The 20,904-nt window shown below is 40.0% G+C and overlaps 3 protein-coding genes across 3 annotated transcripts in view; 2 read left to right on the top strand and 1 right to left on the bottom strand.

Moving 5' to 3' along the window:
* Nucleotides 1–163: 163 nt before the first annotated feature.
* Nucleotides 164–2,140, top strand: LOC117993012 (UPF0587 protein GA18326). The gene is made up of 3 exons (XM_034980762.2): nt 164–509; nt 1,327–1,446; nt 1,798–2,140. Exons 1-3 carry the CDS (start codon nt 260–262, stop codon nt 1,911–1,913), a joined length of 486 nt encoding a protein of 161 aa, XP_034836653.1. The 5' UTR covers nt 164–259; the 3' UTR covers nt 1,914–2,140.
* Nucleotides 2,141–5,708: 3,568 nt separating this feature from the next.
* Nucleotides 5,709–9,568, bottom strand: LOC117992677 (proteoglycan 4-like). Its single transcript, XM_069506076.1, has 2 exons — nt 9,550–9,568; nt 5,709–8,349 (listed from the first exon to the last, which is right to left on the bottom strand). The coding sequence occupies exons 1-2, from the start codon at nt 9,562–9,564 to the stop codon at nt 5,926–5,928; spliced, it is 2,439 nt and encodes an 812-aa protein (XP_069362177.1). The 5' UTR covers nt 9,565–9,568; the 3' UTR covers nt 5,709–5,925.
* An 11,086-nt stretch (nt 9,569–20,654) lies between these two features.
* The window catches only part of rk (G-protein coupled receptor rickets), an 81,386-nt gene continuing 81,136 nt past the window's right edge, over nt 20,655–20,904 (top strand). Inside the window, exon 1 of the mRNA XM_034980387.1 lies at nt 20,655–20,815. Within this exon, the coding sequence (XP_034836278.1) occupies nt 20,655–20,815 (161 nt within the window). The remainder of the gene's footprint in view (nt 20,816–20,904) is intronic.

The following is a 20,904-nucleotide window of genomic DNA, read 5'->3' as shown; positions in this document are numbered from 1 at the left end:
ACCAACCATCTCATGTCGGTGTCATGGTGTCAACAAATTGGAACGTCTAAAGTATTGAAAACACAGAATAAATAACCAAATTATGGACTATTGATACTCTGTGACACAAAAGGATAGAACCCAGAGCCGTAAAACAAGTTTTAAAAAGTTTCAATGTCAAATTGACGTTACTTAATGAAAAACTTGTTTTGATTTTTATAATAAAAATCAAACAAAGCTTTTGAATTCGGATTAAAATACGCTTTAAATTCACTTCAAAATGGTGAAAATATCACTACAAATAAGAGCAACGCTAGAATCGATAGAGAAGTTATACACAAACCATCCACATTATCAATGGTTCTTGAAATTGAAATGCAGTAGTTGTGGCGAAGTTTCAGAAAAGTTTCACGACCTTACGGAGGCTGATAAAGTACCCCAAAAGCATAATAGGTCCGAGACTAACTTGCTTATCAAGTGTAAACTGTGTTCTAGGGAAAACAGCATCGATGTCGTCGAAGGGAGCAACGGTATGTTGACATAATCTAACCTTTTATCTTCGTTTAAATACTTGCCTGATTGTTATTGTTTTTAAGCCAAGTCAATGCGAGACAAGCACGCGAGCAGATTGCCGTCCACGCGTGGACAGCTTGTGAGCGAGGCGATCCGCTGACGTTACAGGGTTGAAGTAGTGAGCGTATGTCCTTAAATAAAGAAGTCTAACCGCACGAGGCGAGGCGGTGTAGGTCGGGTGCCGGGTGGCTCTAATGAGCTATGATCTTAATCTGGAGTTGTAGTGCCGCATTTATAGGATTCCATTGCATTCATATGAAAAACTGAATCGTGTGTCCGTCTTATCTGTCTGCCTGTCACAGTTATTTTGTTCTAAATCTACTGAAAAATCTCTGTGACTGAAACACGGACTTGTAATGTGAATAAATGAATTTCATTGATAAAAATTATATTGGTGCTTGTTCTCTTGTCTTTCTCTAAACTTAGAGAAGATACATCTCTAGAGAGATGCAGATACTCTGCTAGAGTATCTGCATCTTTTTCTTTTTAATATTGCTAAAAAAGGACATGAATTTTACATTTAAAGACTCTAACTGTTAGTGCACTCTACAAATTTAAACAATAGGGCTGTGACTGGCAGCGAAAATCACTAGGTTTGACAGCTCTAAATTAAATTTAAGACTGTCAAGTTGTGTCTGTCCTTTTCATATTACATTTTTTTTTTTTTTACATCCTCTTACATTAGTAAGAAGAGGATGTGAACACTCTAAAATTTAGTTGTGCTCAGAATCAGTACCAATGGTTAAATAAAGTATGTTTTCTCATCTATTCTAGGAGCTTTCTCAAACAATGATGCTGGTAAATACAAGAGTATAGTGACATTTGACTGCAGAGGCGTGGAGCCTGTTGATTTTGAGCCAAAGTCAGGCTGGATAGCGGAGGCGGAGGATTATGGTACAGTACTAAACTTATTTTTAATGAATCCTAAAAACTTGTTTAAAATTATTAACCTCCCATATGACAGGAGGGATGCTATAATTTATACTAATATCATAATCTGTCTGTCTGAACCATAACTGAGTTTAAGATAAGAAAAGGTAGTTATTTCAAGCCTATCTTTTACCTTTTCATGACCCATCCGTTTAACATTTCATTCCTGAATATCCCAGAAAATCAAATAGTTTCCATGGGATTATTAAAAAATCTAAATCTATACAAACTAAGTTAAAATAAATAAATAAATAAGTTTACAAATTGGATGAAAGAACAATTTAGTATAATATGTTATACTTTTGCATTTTTCAGGTAAAAAATTTGATGATATAGATTTGTCAGAAAAGGAATGGGTAGACTACGATGAAAAGAACAAGACCTCGGTGGGCGTTTATGAACTAGAGTGGCAGTTTGTTAAAGTCAAGTAGTCAACGAAGTCATAAGTTTAATTTAAATTAAAAGCTCAAGTCAACTAACTCATAAGTTTAATTAAAATTGAAAAGGCTCAATAGCCCAGTGATAAAAATTGTACTGAAATAAAGATGGGTTGAACCTGTGTTTGAATTCAACTTAATATAAGAGTGAATTATTAATTATTTATCAAGTGTTTTCTATTGAAGACATAGAAAATTAAAGGTGCGAGTTTCAATTTTGATTTTGTTATTGTTGTTTTAGAGTCCCACACCCAAAGGGTACCAACGGGATCAGTTTCAAGCCTCAGCTGACAGCTGTCCATCTGTCTGTCCATCTTTTTTATTATTATTGAGTTACAAGTTAGCCCTTGATTACAATCTCACCTGGGGGTAAATGATAATGCAGTCTAAACCATAGCAGACAGACGGACACACTTTTGCAGTAATAAACGCTGATGCCCGCGACTTTGTCTGCGTGGATTTAGGTTTTTGAAAATCCCATGGGAACTCTTTAATTTTCCTGGATAAAAAGTAGCCTATGTCACTCTCCAGGTCTTTGACTATATACCCATGCAAAAAATTACGTTGATCCGTTGCGACGTGATTGAAGGACAAAATTAATAAACCAACAAACAAACACACTTTCGCATTTATAATAGGAGAAATTATTAAGTATGGATTATTTGTATTTGTGTAAGGGCCAACGTCTGATGACAGACTAGTCGCAGCGAGCCGCTGGATGCAGGCTGCGCAAGACCGTGGCGTGTGGAAGTCCCTACAAGAGACCTATGTCCAGCAGTGGACGTCTATTGGTTGATGATGGTGATGAAGGGCCAACGAAGCATGGCTACTGTATCGCAACATTTTTGCAGCTGTATCGCTGCAAAAAGTCGCCATGGGCGATTGCTCTAATTCTAATCTAACTCCTATTATATTTACAAACTACTCTGTGCTATTAGCACGCCTACAAAAACAAATACTCCCTACGGAATAGGAAGCGCAGACATACGTCGAAACACATCGAACACCAATTAGTCGCAGTCGAACGAGCGCGGAAAATCGTGCACAAGTGCGACCTGCGAATGCGATTAAAAACTAACGTAACAGACTAACGGGATATAGAACGTTTCCCTATCTGGTAAATATGGTGCCGGCAGAGGGGTGCCAGGTGGTTCGTTTGAACTCACCTTGTTTTTAGGGTTCCGTACCTCAAAAGGACAAAAGGAGGGTTATTCTCGTTGAGTCACACCCCCGTGTGTAACACTGTGACACAAGGTGCCTAAAATTTCAAAACATTCCCGTTGAGTAACACTGTTACACAACGGGAATTAATTTGAACTTGTTGGCACCGGAACCCTTATAGAATCACTTCGTTGTGTGTCTGTCTGTCTGTCTGTTGAAACCTACTATACTCGACTGTTGCAACATCGACGCGCGCAATCTTGTATACTTTGAACTTACTACTTAATATTAGCCTCAAGGGTCTTGGGTGGTGATTCCTAGGAAATAAACTGAGAAAACTGTCTTTTAGGGTTCCGTACCTCAAAAAGAAAAACGGAACCCTTATTGAACCACTTCGTCGTTAGTCTAAAGTGTCTGTCAAGAAACCTATATAGTACTTCTCGTTGACCTAGAATCATGAAATTTGGCAGATAGGTAGCACACGTAATTGGAAAAATCTGAAAACCGTGAATTTGTGGCTACATCATAAAAAACAAAATGACTCGCACTGGGCCGGTTTTTTTGGATCTAACATCCGTCAGATGAATCCGTCAGAGAAATGTACCTAGCCTATGTCACTAGAACTATAACAGATTACAACGAATAAATTGACATCTCATTCATTGAAATCGGCTTAGTAGTTTAGCCGGTACAGTGGAACACATATAAATACAAACCTACATACATACATAGACTGCCAAAATCATAACCCATTTGGCTTTGCCGTAGTCAGGTAAAAACCGAAATATGTGTTGAATATTTTTACATAAAATATCATCATCGTCATGATCAACCCATCGTCGGCTCACTACAGAGCACGGGTCTCCTCTCAGAGTGAGAAGGGTTTAGGCCATAGTCTACCACGCTGGACATGTGCGGATTGGTAGACTTCACACACCTTTGAGAACATTATGGAGAACTCTCAGGCATGCAGGTTTCCTCACCATATTTTCCTTCACCGTTAAAGCCAGTGATATTTAATTAATTAAAATGCACATAACTTCGAAAAGTTAGAGGTGCGTGCCCGGGATCGAACCCCCGACCTCCGATTAGAAGGCGGACGTCCTAACCACTAGGCTATCACAGCTTTATCATAAAATATACAATAATATAAAAAATGGAATACAAAAAATATACAAATTTTCAAAAATTAGAAATATTAAAGGTAGATAATGAAAATTTACGAAGTTATAAGCTTGTTGTGTTGAGTCGTTGTCCTCGAAAAGCATGGTCTGGGGTGACCATGTTTTTCGAGGACAACGACTCAACACAAATACTTTCAAACTCAATAGCGTGAGTACAAAAACACAAAATAAGCAGCACTTTTATTTTTGTCACCTACCTTGACGAAGCAGTGAACATCGTCAAGTTAAAATTAAAGTTTATTTTTTATGTAACAAAAAATAAATATCTATTTACATTTCGTCACGCGTAATGACTATAATGCAATGTAGGTTGTCAGTTATCGGGACTCGAGTACATAATTCCGGTATTAATTAATTAATAATTATTAAATTTTATATTTTATATACGTATTAAATTTTATATTAATTAATAATTATTAATTAATTAATATAAAATTTAATACGTTGACGTTTGTGAAAAAAAAAATCTTTTATTCATCAAACATTTAGCTGTCCAAAAGCCGGAAGATGTTTTCAACCAATCGTCAACGGGCACTGGGTGTATTGCGCAAAGCATTAATCAGTAGGTACCCTTATTATAAATGCGAAAGTGTGTTTGTTTGTTGGTTTGTCCTTCAATCACGGTGCAACGGATTGCCGTGATTTTTTGCATGGGTATAGATAAAGACCTGGAGATTGACATAGGCTACTTTTTATCCCGGAAAATCAAAGAGTTCCCACGGGATCTTAAAAAAACTAATTCCACGCGGACGCGGGCATCAGCTAGTTATTTAATAAGTAAAACAAACGTTACACGCTTTGTCGAGTTTTCTTTTAACGATGATCATCTGCACTGAAGAATAACTGGAATTTCCTTCACGTAAAATCACTAATAAAATAATTATTATAAAGGAATCATACTGTACCGAGAACCGGCGCGGCGCCGACAGCAAAATCACCGTGAGAAGATAATCCCGCCATTTTGATTTTGAAGAGAAGAGATTTTGATTGTCGATTGCAACTATCCTTTGGTCCATTTTGTAGCTGTACTTCGACTGCGACTGTAATTCGAATTATTTTTTAACCAGATGATGCCCGCAACTGCGTCCGCGTGGATGTAGGTTTTTAACCGGGACAAAAAGTAGCCTATGTCCTTCCTTCTGCGGGATGCAAGCTATTTATGTACCAAATTTCGTCGAAATCGGTTGAACGGATGGGCCGTGAAAGACTAGCAGACAGACAGACACTTTCGCAATTATAATATTAGTGTGGATTTATTAATAAGCCCGGCTGATCGAAATCGATTGTTAAGATTTAAAGTACCTACATTGCGCAATTAGCCCCTCTGATGATTTTAATATTTAAATTAAATTAAAGCCGTAGCAGAGGAATTTAATACAGTTTATTCTGAATTCTGATTTTAACTAAAATATTTACTTAATTGTATTAAAACAGAGCACGCCATTTTCTACTAAAACTTATTTACATATTTGGCGGTAAACAACTATTATAAAATTAAAATAAATAAATAAGGAAACAATTTTCGCTAAAAAAGCTAATGATAACTCATCAAATATCACAGCATCACCCATTTTCACTACACCTAGCACCTAGCCACTCGCATAAACATATTTACGCATATTGTCACATGCATTATGAGTTCTGTCTCTTGGTAGTACCTACTACGATTTCGTAGGCGCCGTGGTAGTCACAGGGTTTACGGTAGTGGCCTCGCTGTCAGAGCGAGATATGACTGCGTTGTAGCCCGTGTTGCCGTGGACGGTCACTGCAGTGTGGAGCGGCGCACTCGTCACCCGGTCGGAGCCCGAGCGCCCGATCCTATCGGCATCTTCTCCATCGTCCCCGTAATACGAACTCTCCGACACTCCGTCGCTGTAGTACGGGCTTTCCGACGTCGCGGACGCGTACTGGGGGTTGTACTGGGAGTTGTAGTACTGACTCTCGCTGCCGCCCTCGCCCTCCTGCTGGTTTAAGATCTGAAAAGGATGGTGGATATACACAGGCACCTGAACGGGAACTTCGACCGGGACTTTAACGGGCACTTTTACCGGGTACGGAACTTTTACGGGATAGGGAACTTTAACGGGATAGGGAACTCTCTTCTCTACGGGATACGGTTTAGGGATGTAAATGGGAACTTTTTTCAATATGTGGTGAGGAACCAAAACTTCGACGCGATAGGGGACTTTCTTTTCCACTCGGATCGGGTAGGGAACCTTTTTCTCGATCGTGACGGGTACAGGGTGGGGGACTTTGACGGCGTAAGGCTTGAGAACTGGTACTTTTATGTGTCTGATGACTTCGAAGGGCTCTTTTACTTTAACCTCGACGGGGTAGGGGACTCTTTTTTCGACTGGGTAGGGCTGGGGTACGTAGACTTTGACGGGATACGGATAGGGAACTTGCTTCTCGACCGTGATCGGATATGGAACTTTCTTCTCGACGGTTACAGGGACTCGTACGGGGTAGGGAATTCTCTTCTCGACTTGCACGGGCACGGGGTGCGGGACTCTCACTGGCACATGTTTCACAACTGGGACGTGGTGGACTACGGGAAACGGTTTAGGCACGTACTCTTTCTCTACTACCTTAACGGGAATAGGTTGAGGGACTCTAACGGTGACGGGATAAGGGACTTTTTTTTCTACTTGCACGGGATAGGGTCTATCCACAACTTTGACTTTTTCCACGGGCACGGGTACCGGAACTTTCTTTTCTACCGGATACGGTTTCGGCACTTCGACTTTAACGGGTACTGAGACAGGCTTCTCCACAGTTTTTACGTACCGGTGATGGTGATGGTGGTGGTGATGCTTGACCTTCGGGGCGGGGCTCGGTTTGGCGATACTTGGGATACTCTCTTCCGGTTGCAGGTTATCGTAACTCAAAGGAGGAGAGAGGAAGGACGCGGGTGCGTGCGCCGGTGGTGCGTTGAAAGCTGCTCTCGTGTTCTCTGCGGAAATCGCGTACTGAGGCTGATGGAGCGTGGGAGGAAATACGTAGGGATTCGCCTTTTTCTTTTTACGAAAAAGAACCATGTTCCTCCCCGGTACACCTGGCCCAATATTCTGTTCCGAATGACTCGTGGGAAGTACACCGTATGATTGAAGGTACAGTAAATTTTTCGCATTCGACACTGAGTCATCGCTGTCGAAATATCTGTCTGAGCGTCTACTCATAGGGGTTTGAGAGGTTTTAGGTTTTCGGTTAGCGAAGTGTGATGGCAAGATTGGTACCCAGTCGTTCGGTTCTATATGGTTAAAATTCGCTGGTGTTGTGTATTTTACTTTAGAAGTTCTGGTAACTCTGCGATAGCCTCGTGTGGTCGTTTGAGAAGTAGTTGTCGATACAGTTTTATCAGCGAAACTGATTCTCAGACGACTCGCGGACGAAGCCAAGTCTGCATCATCCGTGCTGGTGTCGTTATTATTTTCAGTATTGCTTTGGGTGGTGATATTTAATTTTTCTAGGATCCTTTTCGGCCAAATCCGTTTCGTTCGTAGAATTCTCCGTGTGGTGGTCGGTGTTTGTGTGGTGGTCGTGGTGCTGGCGAAGTGCGGGGGTCGCACGAAGTCCGTGCGGATGCCGTTGATGGTCTGGACTGGTATGCTGAACTTGGGGGTCTGTGCTACTGTCGGTTTGCCGGTGGTGGCGGCAAAGAGGAGTGGCTGTCGGGGTGGAGGCTTACTGTAGTACAGGTTGCCGCGCTGCATCGGCCTCACGTTGGAGTATCTGTAGACTGAGTTCAACTGCTTTAGCTGGTCTTTGGTGTAGAGGCGGTGGACCGGTGGAGCTTGGAGCTTCTGCGCTGGGTTGTAGTAGTGTTTGGGGAGGTCCAAGAAGAACCTGTCCGCGGTGACGATAGGTGGTTTACTCGGGGGTCTTAGCTCCGGACTGTTCGTTTGGTTCGCTATGACGGGCTGGATAGGCTGCGGCGGTTTCTCATATTTTGGCCCTTCCACGATCGTCACCGCGTTGTTCTTGGCCTCCACCGCCAACTGGTCTGCGTTGGTGACATTGGGCATCCACGCGTCCACAGCGCGGTCATTGAAGACTATCACTAACGCTGTGATCAGGAGTGCCGCCTGAAAAGAATTTACGTCTCTAAAGTTGTTGTTGTTGTTACTCCCACGAGTGCTTTTATTATATATTTTATTAGTTAGTTACTTTAATTTGCTCTTATAATTATTTTGGTTTGGTTTTTAACACATTTTTTGTATTATGTTATATTTAGGTATCTAGGTACTTGTTTCAAAACTTGTAGGATTTCGTAAAAGTGGAATGAACATCATTAAGTTATTATTCTTGAATATGATGACGACAATGAATTTATTAACCATATTCAAAGAAACTGAATAACAATATTTTTTTGTCAATTACTATAAAAATTAATCATGTTATGAAATTATTATCTTACTTGCGATATTATATGTAATTTATATAATTTTCTTATATGAATTATGGAATTCTTAGGTGCATTGTTCTGATACATTAATATGATTTATGACTAGGCACATATTCCAAATCGCTTTTACTCTTTTATACTTTTACTAGCGCAGTAACGGAGTTGCGTGTATCCATCTCACGCTAACATTTTTCTTTCGTCTTCGAATTCCCCTGATACTTAATGATTAATTTATTAATTTTTACAAAAACGGCTCAGTTTTCTTTTACTTTCCTTGCTTTATGAATAATCATGGATCTTGTCCGGCAATCAAGTAGGTCATTAGGATTTTTATTTAATCAGCTAGATATTTAACTAAGTACTTAGCATGTGAAAAAACTCATGATTTTCGTTGCTGTGCGCAAAGTAGTCATGATTTTAGGTATAAAATATTGATAAAAATAGTAATTATTTTGCAAAAATAGCATGCAGGTAAAAGCAAAATATTTCGAGTTTTTTTAACTTCCAATTTGAGTGAACTGTATAGCTATTGTTATTACTACGACAATTTTGATTTCAACAACCATTCCGATTTATTATAAAAACTTTCAGATTATCTGATACCTACCGATAATAAGAACGTTAAAAAGTCCATATGTTTAACAATATTTTTATACTTTTAAAAGATGTGACAATCAAACGCGATCCAGGATTTTACTAGCGCCATCTAGTATTTTCTATAATTATTGGATTTCTGTACATTACCCAGATTTTTAAGTTTAAAAACTGATCACTTTTTCACTGATAAACACCAAACAAACTAATCACCAAAACAAATCCACTTTTGCACTTTTATCACTTCACTTTTTTGTCGAGTATTTTTTTGTTGTATTGTACCTACCGATAAGTGTTGCATATTGTGTGGCGGCAGTCGTTCGCGCGCATGCGTGTGTATCAAATGATATGAGCAAGGAAGCGTCAGTAGCTTTTATATTGGCGTGATGGGTGGCTAACTTTCTCTGCCATTGCCAAATGGCAGTATCAAGTTGGGTTACTTAGCTATTTATATAGGGCGAATTGTGTTCTATTTGGGATTACCTACTGATATGGGAAGGGCAATCTTGTTACAAAGAGTAGCCAGTAGTTTACGGTCTAACACGGTCACGAACTTCGATCTTTCTTTGAACTAGTTCTTAAATATTAATTGAAGTGCTTATTCTAATTTCTACATGCATTATCATTCCATAATCCATTTTATTTATTCCCAAATGCATTTTAGGACTTAGGGAGAGCAGGATTACTTATTTAAAAGATTTTTCCCTTTCCTACTTGTGCTATAAGACACTGCTATGTGCCAAACACAATTCTAGGTCAACGGGAAGTAGGTACCTACCCTAATTTTTGATTTCCCCGAATTGACAGACACGACAGACAGATAACAAAGGACGGTTCTATAGGGGTTCCTTTTGAGGTACGGAACTCTAAAAATACTCTATGCTCTATGGCAACAGGGGTGGAGACGCCCCGCACAGCTTCCGTGGTAACCCGGTGCGGGATAGCGCAGGTGACATTCGGGTGAGCGGAGCATCTCCCCGTCTCATACACCGATCGCCATCACGACCTGTCGCGTACTACACCTAGCACCCGACACCTGTTTGCGTCGGGGGATAATAAAAAAATCGATCAAGTGCGAGTCAGACTTGCACACGAAGAGTTCCGTACCATCTTTTGTAATTTTCATGGCATCCATTTCGAATTTTTTATTATAATTGCTGTTATAGCGGCAATAATAATAATAATAAAGCTTTATTTAATTCCATACAGTTTTTGACATAAAGTTATAGAGAGTAAGTACTTAAAATAATTATGATTAGTAGTTAGTTAATATTATAAAATTAAAATTAGGGTTAGTATGTTAGTATTACAAATTATTTACATAAGTACCTAGGTCTAATTATATTATAATGTAAAGTTAAAGTTTATGTATGGACCCCCTTCGGGTAAAAGCCTCCTCCAAGGATTTCCACTTGGCTCTATCTTTAGCTGAGGCTAGCCACCTTCGACCCGCTATCTCCACTATTTCGTCTACCCATCTGGCATATGGCCTGCCTCTGGCTCTGGTGCCTCGAGGTCCCGACCATCTAACTGATCTTGTGGTGGTGGTGTGGTATAGCGGCAATAGAAATACACATTCTGTGAAAATTTCAACTCTAACTATTACGGTTCACGAGATACAACCCGCTGACAGACAGACGGACGGACGGACAGCCAAGGCTTAGGAAGAGGGTCCAGTAGGCACCCTTCGGGTCATCATTATCGTCATCATGATCAATCCATCGCAGGCTCAATACTAAACACGGGTCTCCTCTCAGTGTGAAAAGGGTTTTGGCCAGTTTACCACGCCGCCGGCCGAGTGCGCACTGGCAGACCTCACACACCTTTGAGAACATTATGGAGAACTCACAGGCATGCAGGTATCTTCACGTTGATTTCCTTCACCGTTAAAGCAAGTGATAATAATGACTTAAAACGCACATAACTTCGAAGAGTTAGAAGTATGTGCCTTGGTTCGAACCCCCGACCTCCGATTAGGAAGTGGACGTCCTAACCACAAGGCTATCACAGCTTAGATAAGTACCTATTCTCTCTATATTCTAACGACCTCCCTGGCGCAGTGGTAACAGATGAGAGCTGTGGAAGGTTCAATTAGACAGGAATTATGGAAGGACAGGAGGTTCGATTCCCGGCAGGGTCAATTTGACGGATGCGGAACCCTAAAAACTATTACATAATTCATTGATTGAAAAATGATTATCAGGGTCTACTTATCCATATTACTTTCTTTCCTATTTCCGTCCTTCCGTTCCGCAAATAGTTTTAACAACACATCGATGTGTGCGCTTATGTAATCGTAAACAAACGCACGCAAACTACCAACATGAGTCAATTCCTTACACGTAAGGAGTTGCATGCTGTTCAAGCTAATGATGATAGCATACCTCTTTTTAGGGTTCCATGGTAAAACAAGAACAAGAAAAAAAACTTCTTTTGATACCTGCTTAAATAAAGAAAAAAGAACCGGTCAAGTACGCGCGCCACCGTAAGGAATTTCACCCTCACCACTTGGGTGTCTGGTGCACTTCGACCGTCCGCTGCGCCAGATCCTTCTTTTCACGCACATGCAAACTGTGGAACCAACTCCCATCGGCGGTGTTCCCACTAGATTACAACATGGGGTTATTCAAGGGGCGGACCACAAATTCCTAGAAGGCCGGCAACGCATCGGCGATTCCTCTGGTGCTGCAAATGTTCATGGGTGGCGGTAATCACTTAACATCAGGTGCTTGCAAATATTTAAAAAAAAGTGCAAGTTGGACTAGCACACAAAGGGTTCCGTACCATCGTACACGAAATACTTAACACTTTTTAATCCTACACCTAGCCCACCGTGCAAGTTAACGGACAGCGCCATCCATGATGTGGTTTAGTAAATTATGTTCAAGAACAAATTTTTATTTTGTGTGATGTAACCACAAATTCACGGTTTTCGGAATTTTTCCTTTACTTACCTACTCGGTCAACGGGAAGTACTCTATAGGTTTCTTGACAGACAGGCAACGAAGTTATAGATAAGGGTTCCTTTTTCCCTTTTGAAGTGCGGAACCCTAAAATAGCTTACAAGTACTACCACTTTTATAAGTCTCATTGGCTTTCGTTTGCGCATACCTAAGAGCTAGCGCGTGTGAGATTTTTAGACTATGTTTAAATAGAATTTAATGATTACTAATAAATTAGTTGTAAATTTTGTCAGGTAAGGCCAAAACAATGTGGCTAATTCTGTTGTACACAATCTCTAAACTAAACTAATAGCACGTCTAAATATATTGCTATCCCTTTCATAATGTTGCTTGCGGAAAAGGATAGGACTAGATAGAGATTGTGTATAAGAGAATCGGCCCCTATGGCACCGATTCTAAGCACAACCTAATTTTAGAGTACTCGCACCCTCTTCTTACTATTGTAATATGAAAAGGACAGAAGCAGTTTGACACTTCTAAATTTAATTTTTAGATGGTAAACCCGTGATTTTAGCACGCACTCGCAAACCCACTGCACGTGCACTAAAATTTAGAGTCTTATGAAAGTCATGTTCCGTTCCTTTTTTAGCATAAGTAAAAAGAAAAGGATGCAGATACTCTAAATTAAGTTTAGAGAGAGACTAGAGAATCGGGGCCATTAAGTTATTAAAATCAAGCAAAGCATCTGCTGTATTATTTTGTTAAAGTTAGAATCCTAACCATCTAAACTGACTTCTAAAATAATTAGAAGTTGATAACCTAATTGTTTACTTTTATCTCAATACATAAAATAATTAATTAGCAAAAGTGGATAGGTAATAAAAACAGAAGTAAAACCAACCAAGTCGAATAATAATTGATCATTTATTGTAAGATCTTTAATACTTTAATGATTAATCTATTAACTATTATTTTGTTTTTTTTTCAGCATAGGTCTATTTATTTTCAAATGAATCTACCACCTGTTTCGCAAAGGTGTTGAAGTCATGGAGAAGAAAGGGGCAAAGAAACTCCACGACACATATTTTAAAAACAATACAACATTCAATAGTACATAGAAACTAAAACGTATTTGGTACACAGTTATAACAAGTAAGCTATAAAAAACAAATAACTACAGTACAATAAAATATAAGAAATACCTAATAAAATATAAGAGTATAGCCTGCCGTCCTTGTTTGCTCTGGGCTGAAGAACTTCATAGATTGAATTATAATACAAGACTGTGTCTCTTCTGTCGAGGTGGGGTACATTTATAAACATTGCCATCGCAAACAAGGCGGAAGTCGGCCGTCACGTGATCTTAATATTAATCATTATTTATTTTAGGTTTATTGACGACAGGTATGTTGACACCCCCAATTTACAACAGTAAAATCAGTGGCAGTGGTACTGATTCTGAGCACAACCCAACTGAATCAAGATTGATTCAGTTGAGTTTGATTCAATGTGGTCTGTGGGCTGTGTTGATGTAGAATCTGATGGTAACATATTTATCTGAAACAACACAATTCACTTATTTATCAAGTAAAACATTTATGTACGTAGAAATTATACATACTTTACTTACAAGGAAGTACATTCAAGGCTAGAGTAAATACAGTAGCCGGCAGGAAATATTGATGCGACGTGATTGAAGGACAAACCAACAAACAAACGCACTTTCGCATTTATACTGGGTAGGGTACTGTATTGTATTTAACAGCATTTTGACTTGCATCGCATGGAACAGCAGTTCTTTGTAACTTCTGTTTAGTACAATCAGTAAAATCTGCAAAGTGATTCTGACACAGCATTCTATGTTCATTGTGCAACTTCATCTGCAGGGACGATGAAGAGTAGTTTCTTTCAGGAAAAATGTATTGAGCCCATAGTTCACATCTGAAAAGAAATAATATTGTTATTTATTAGTATTACAAATATATACCATAATGACCATATATAAAAGAAAGTATTTCTAGTATCCTATAGGTAACAGTAAACACTTTATAGGGTGTGCTACCAGTAAATTGTATTACATAACTAATGGTATCTCCGTTCTGAAATAAGGTGAGATTGCAGTCAAGGGCTAACTTATACCTGAATTTTAAAAAAAATATGGGGTATGGTTGACATAAACACAAACACAATGTTATTATGTCAGTATGCTCATCAGAAAACTATAGGTAAATATAGTCATATTGTGTCTGTATAAGGATAAATAAATAGAGAATAAATTTTAACATAATATTATACCTACTTATGTTAAAATTCATTCAGGCATGCACTTTTAAAACCGCTTATACGTACCGCACAAGATTCCTTACAGCAGGTTTAGGAAATCGAAACAACTGAATGTTGTCTTCAGTCGGCGAGCAGCCACATTTAAAACATTTCCTCTTCTTTTCTTTATCAGCCATTTTCACAAACACAAAAAAGAGTCAAATATCTCAAAATATATAATTTTGCGCCTTCGGCTTCTAAAGTTAGACCTCCGGAGATCCTATGATATGTCACCTGCACGTACTCTATCACACCTCACATTTTCTGTAATTTTTGTTCCCGGGCATAATTAACTTTTATTTTTAAAGTAAAATGGTTTTCAGTTTTCAGTAAAATCAAAATCGTTATTAGCAAATGCAATGCACCACAGACAACAATGTACATGCCGTAGCAGTGTTTCCATATGTAAATTGAGAATTACCGTGTTCAAGGGTTAAAATTACGGTGTTTCTAGATTAAATTACGGTGGATTAGCTAAAAGCACGGAACAGAAAAAACAGTGGAAGTGCTAAGTAGGCGTGGCACGCGTGCCACAATTAAGCGTAGTTACGTAAAACTGATCCCAGTCGCGTTGTAACATCGCGTGGAGTTGGTAGTCTCGCGATAAATTCATATTGCCCTAGCAATGTTACTGTTCCGTTTTGGAGTGTAAAAATGATAGTAGGAGAAAAAATCTTAAAAATGGAGGTGTTTCGTATCATCGGTAAGTACGATTTTCATTGTTTTCTATAAAATCTTAATTTATTTCAATTTACTAATATTTAATAGAACGGTTAGTCCAAATCAACCTTAACCAATTAAGATAAAGTTTATTTTGGATTGATTCTATTCCGTAAGTATTGAAAATACTTGATATTATAATACAAAACAACACCACCTCTTAGTTATATTTTTGTATGAAGATTGACTGACTAAATATCAAATTTAATTCATAAACACACTAATTAATTTTTCTCCTATTCATTTTTATATAGGTACTAGATGATGCCCGCGACTTCGTCCGCGTGGATTTAGGTTTTTAAAAATCCTGTGGGAACTTTTCAACTTTCCGGGATAAAAAGTAGCCTATGTCCTTTCCCGGGATGCAAGCTATCGCTGTACCAAATTTCATCAAAAACGGTTGAACGGTTGAGCCGTGAAAAGCTAGCAGACAGACAGACACACTTTCGCATTTATGATATTAGTACGGATTTATTCTCAAAATTTAATTTTGGTTTCAGCCACAAAATGATAAATGTGGTCACTCCAGGTTCTTCAAAAAGACAAAGTGATTCGGAGATTCCTGCGTCTAATCACGTTACCGATTTGATGAAGGCAATAGTCGAAAAATATATACATAAATGTTCGCATACACCGTTTATTAAAATTAAAAATAAGACTTTCGAAACGCCAGTTTCTTAACAAATATGTTTTATTTCAAGGGCAATAAATAAAATTTAACTATTTTCATACGTTGCAGTATTTTTTGTGCATACTTGTAAAAGGCATGCATACATACCAGCACTTTTATTCAATTTTATAATTACCTTTTTAATTTTATTTTTGCGAATGAACAAAATAACGAGTATCTATCGATATCGATAGGTAATTCATTGAGCTACGCGGTGCGGCCTTAGCTGAGGAGGAAAAAAATCGACCGATCACGCAAATGTCAACCATATGTTTAACGTACTTAAGTTTATAATTGCTACCACTTAGAATACCGCCATCTATGGTCAAGTAGCGGAATTAATTGGACAATTGAATCTAGTGTGACGTGAGTGTGACTATAGCTCGTAAATACGTTCTTCCGCTAAAGCAAAATAAATCTTATTTCTAGAACGTCAGGGTTTGTTTCCAAATCTGTGACGTAGGCTAGTTTTGACTAAACTTAAACGACAAATCAAATGATTTGTTTCTTTGTAGTGCAATATATGACTATCGGTATATTTGTATGAGTTTGGCGACAGCGGTTCCTATAGTAATTTTGGTGAATTGCACTTCCACTGTTCTTTCTGTTCCGTGGCTAAAAGAATACCGTGTAAATTACCGTGTCATTTTTAAAAGAAAAAACGTCACGAATTAGCTTTTTAATCAGCTATTAATATTATTCTGAATCTGACTCTCCTAGCATAGCAATATCTTTTTCATATACGGATTTATTCATATTAATATTTTGTTAAATCTCATTAGTTTTACATTTTACTCCTTCCTAATTTCTTGAATAAGGACGAAATACTACTATTACGCAGTATATTATGAATTTTTAACGTGATTTTGTATTACGGTGACACGGTCAAGGTAATGGCCATATTACCTTGACGGTAGATTAGGGCTGAATTACGGTGCATCTACGGTAATTACCGTGTACATGGAAACACTGTGCCGTAGATAGATAAAGGTAGATTGAAGTACTGTGTAACCGCGTATGAGATAGCGACGTACGACGTAACGATGAATAACACGACAATAATTATTAACATTGTTTAGTAGTCAATATTTGTACTAACCGATCAATAATATTTGTATTAAACGTTTTTACAAGTAAATAACTAATGGGAAATACAATTACGCCACGAATTCTTAAAGTTTGTTTTGCAAGTTGCATTCCTTGTATGTATTCTTGTATTCTTGAAAAAAACTAGTTACACGATAAGGGACAAAAAATAGGTTAGCTGCGTCTCTGTTTACCACATTAGTAACTTTATCTGTGCTCTCTTTTTAGTGTGAATGAGAAAGCAAACGTTCCTGTACCTACCTTTATTACTCTATCTACGGCACATGCACTGCGCACACTGCACAGTTGATGCACATTTTTTTAACTGGTTTTACGGCTCTGGGTTCTATACACAGATTACAGACCATGCAAGATGTAAATTTTTTTTGTGGTTGTCTTTATGACTTTGGGTTCTAGCTCTTTTGAGCCTGGAAGTTTGTATTTCAAAGTATATCTATGGTTTCAAGTGTTTCAAACACGAGGATATTTTGTCCTACGTAGTAGGTAGTAGTACTTCCAACTTCTTTGATTTTGTCAATCGCAATCACAGTCCACCTTGGATCGCAAAGAATAAACTACCCAATGACCAATGAGAATGACCCACTCATGTAGGTAATATACTCAGAATAATGGTAATATACCTAACCAAACTATAGACAATTAGACAACTTTTTTTATTAAATTCTGAAACAAGTTAGCCGTTCCTAGATTTCACCTGGTGGTAAGTGATGGATGCAGTCTAAAATGGAAGCAAGCTAACCTAGAAGAGGATTTATTAAACGCATAACCCTGTGTACACTCCTTATCGGTTGCTACACGTCATTGTTTCGAAACATCGCTTGGTGGCATGCTTTGCCGGTAGGGTGGTAATTAGCCACGACAGAAGCCTCCTACGAGACCAGACTAGAGATAATTTAGACATTATGAATCACCAAATAATTGCTCCTACCGGGTATCGAACCCCGAACCTCCCACTTAATATAACTAAGACTGACAGCGCTCACCACTGCGGCAGGGAGATCATCAAAACACAATGTTTGAAGCGTAGCTTTTTTTTATACGTTATTCGATGGAATTTCGAGGAGTATCATCCAAACCTACGCGATCAAAGCGACTATGAAGCGGGAACGTCAGCGGTCAGCCGCGCAACGATTGCCGGCGTGACTACAACAGTCACATGGGTGTGCAGTGTGCACGTCCAGATTTACGTCATGGACCTTCCCGCATCGCGTCCCGACTCCCGCGTTCGTGGCGCGCAGGTGTGGCCGTAGCTTAAAATGTGAGAAAAATCATCTCCGCGTTACGATCACCGTAACGGCGCTGGCGAGAACGGTTTCATTTTCTTATAGTTCCCTTCACCTCTGCGGTCATTATGTATCACAGTTGCGTATACTTACTCTAGGTGGCACTGTTGACATGGACTCAAAGACACAATCACTGGGAGAGCCCTCTCTATTTCATCACTATCATAGTTCCCTTCACCTCTGCTGGTCATTGCGTATACCTACTCTTCTAGGTGGCACTGTTGACATGAACTCCATGACACACACACTGGAAGAGCCCTCTCTATTTCATCACTATCATAGTTCCCTACACCTCTGCTGGTCATTGCGTATACCTACTCTTCTAGGTGGCACTGTTGACATGGACTCCAAGACACAATCACTGGAAGAGCCCTCTCTATTTCATCACTATCATAGTTCCCTTCACCTGTCATTGCGTATACGTGGCACTGTTGACATGGACTAACCTACTCTAGCCGGCACTCTCAATTCCTCACTTTCTTTCATTCTCGCTCCTGTCGGTCCCTCGTGGTATTGGGAACGATGAAAGCAAATCTATAGGCTATATTTTATTTAAATCGAGCTAAGTCGACTATGTAGGGAAGCAGCGTGTGCAGACTTTTGAATAACCGATGCCTCGCGGTCCGATAGTAAAAGGCGAGGGAGGACCTAGGTAAGTAGCTATAAATTAACTTTATTGTGTACCTAAGTGAAGAAGCTGTGGTAGCCTAGTGGTTAGGACGTCCGCCTTCCAATCGGAGGTCGGGGGTTCGATCCCGGGCACGCACCTCTAAGTTCTCGGAGTTATGTGCGTTTTTAAGTAATTAAAATATCACTTGCTTTAACGCTGAAGGAAAACATCGTGAGGAAACCTGCATGGCTGAGAGTTCTCCATAATGTTCTCAAAGGTGTGTGAAGTCTGCCAATCCGCACTTGGCCAGCGTGGTAGACTATGGCCAAAACCCTTCTCACTCTGAGAGGAGACCCGTGCTCTGTAGTGAGCCGGCGATGGGTTGATCATGATGATGATGATGATGTACCTAAGTTAGTAAGTACTGATTGTTTATTAGCTAAGACTTTTATTCAAAAGTTCGAGAGCGAAGGGCCAGACTCCGCGGCACCGGCCTGCGCCGCCCAGCCCGCCGGCTCCGAGCCAGCCGTCAGCCCACGCCGGACACACCAGTCGGCAGTCCTCGCCGCCAGTTTGCGCCGCGACGTCGCTCTGCCAGTACGTGTGTGCTCCACGCATTCACACGCGCGATATCTTGCTCACGAGTCCTTCGCCGCGCTGCGTTCACAGCTGTTCAGTTTTGAATTAAAACTCCTCGATAAAGCAATAACATCACTGTATAACCATACGACTTCATAGCTTCGAGTGGAAATAGTGAATAAACAAACAAACCGGTCAGGTGCGAGTCGGACTCGCGCACCAAGGGTTCCGTACGAGAAATAACACTTTTTAAGACTTTTAGTTTTTTTTGTAACTACAAATTCACGGTTTTCGGATTACTCCATTTACTTGTGCTATAAGACATCATGATCAACTCATCGCTGGCTCACTACTGAGCATGGGTCTCCTTTCTGAATAATAAGGGTCTGACCATAGTCCTTCACACTCCCATGAGAGCATTATGGAGAACTCTTCGGCATACATGTTTCCTCACGATGTTTTCCTTCACCATTAATGCAAGTGACATTTAATTAAAACGCATGTACCTAACTCCAAAAAGCTAAAGGTGCGTGCCCGGGATCGATCCCCAACGTCCCCAATAGGAGGCGGACATCTTAACCACAAGGCTATCACGGTAGAAAGATTCAATGCAATTCAATTCTCTTTATTGCGAATTTGGGTTAGTTTACAGATCTTAAAGGTCTTAAAGATGACAGAGAACCAACGAAGTGATCCTATATTATACGATTCCTTTTTTTCTGGAAATACCCCCCTCTCTGAACAGCCATACCCTTTCCATGTTAGCCCGCTTCTATCTTAGACTGCGTCATCATATTTTATCACCAGTTGAGATCGCAGTCAAGGGCTAACTTGTTACGGAATTAAAAAACCTTCAATAAAGTTCCGTGTGGCCATTTTGATATTTTTGTTATTTTGATTTGTTGTTATAGCGGCAATAGAATACACATTTACTGAAAATTTCAACTCTCTGCCTAGGTATATTCACGAGATAGGTAGGTACAGCCCGCTGACAGATAGACGGACGGACGGGCATTGGAGGCTTAGTAATACGTCCGGGTACGGAACCCTAAAGAACCCTAAAAATTAGCGTGAGTATATTCGAGTTGATAAGTGAGAACCAGTGAGAGTATAGTGAGTGTAGTGAGGATGGGAGTTGCGAGTGCTGGGCACGCGCGCGGCGTGCGGGCGTCGCGGGCGCGGCGCGCCAGGTGAGGCATGGCGGCGGCGCTGGCGCTGCTGGTGGTGCTGGCGGCGTGCGCGGCGGCCGCGTGCCCGGCCGGCGCGCGCTGCGCCTGCGCCGAGGCGGCCGCGCGCCTCACGTGCCGCGCCGCGCACCTGCAGGAACTGCCACCGCTGCACGAACGATTGCAGACCGTGTGAGTTTTCCTTATCTATCAGAAACCTGTAAGGCTCGAGGGCCTGCTCTAACTTTAGCTAGGGTAGGTCGCAATTATACGTATTATGC

Source organism: Maniola hyperantus, chromosome 22 (assembly GCF_902806685.2).
Source record: "Maniola hyperantus chromosome 22, iAphHyp1.2, whole genome shotgun sequence".
NCBI classification, from domain to species: domain Eukaryota; kingdom Metazoa; phylum Arthropoda; class Insecta; order Lepidoptera; family Nymphalidae; genus Maniola; species Maniola hyperantus.
Note: the sequence above shows the minus strand (reverse complement) of the source record. Positions and strands in the feature narration are given on the sequence as shown.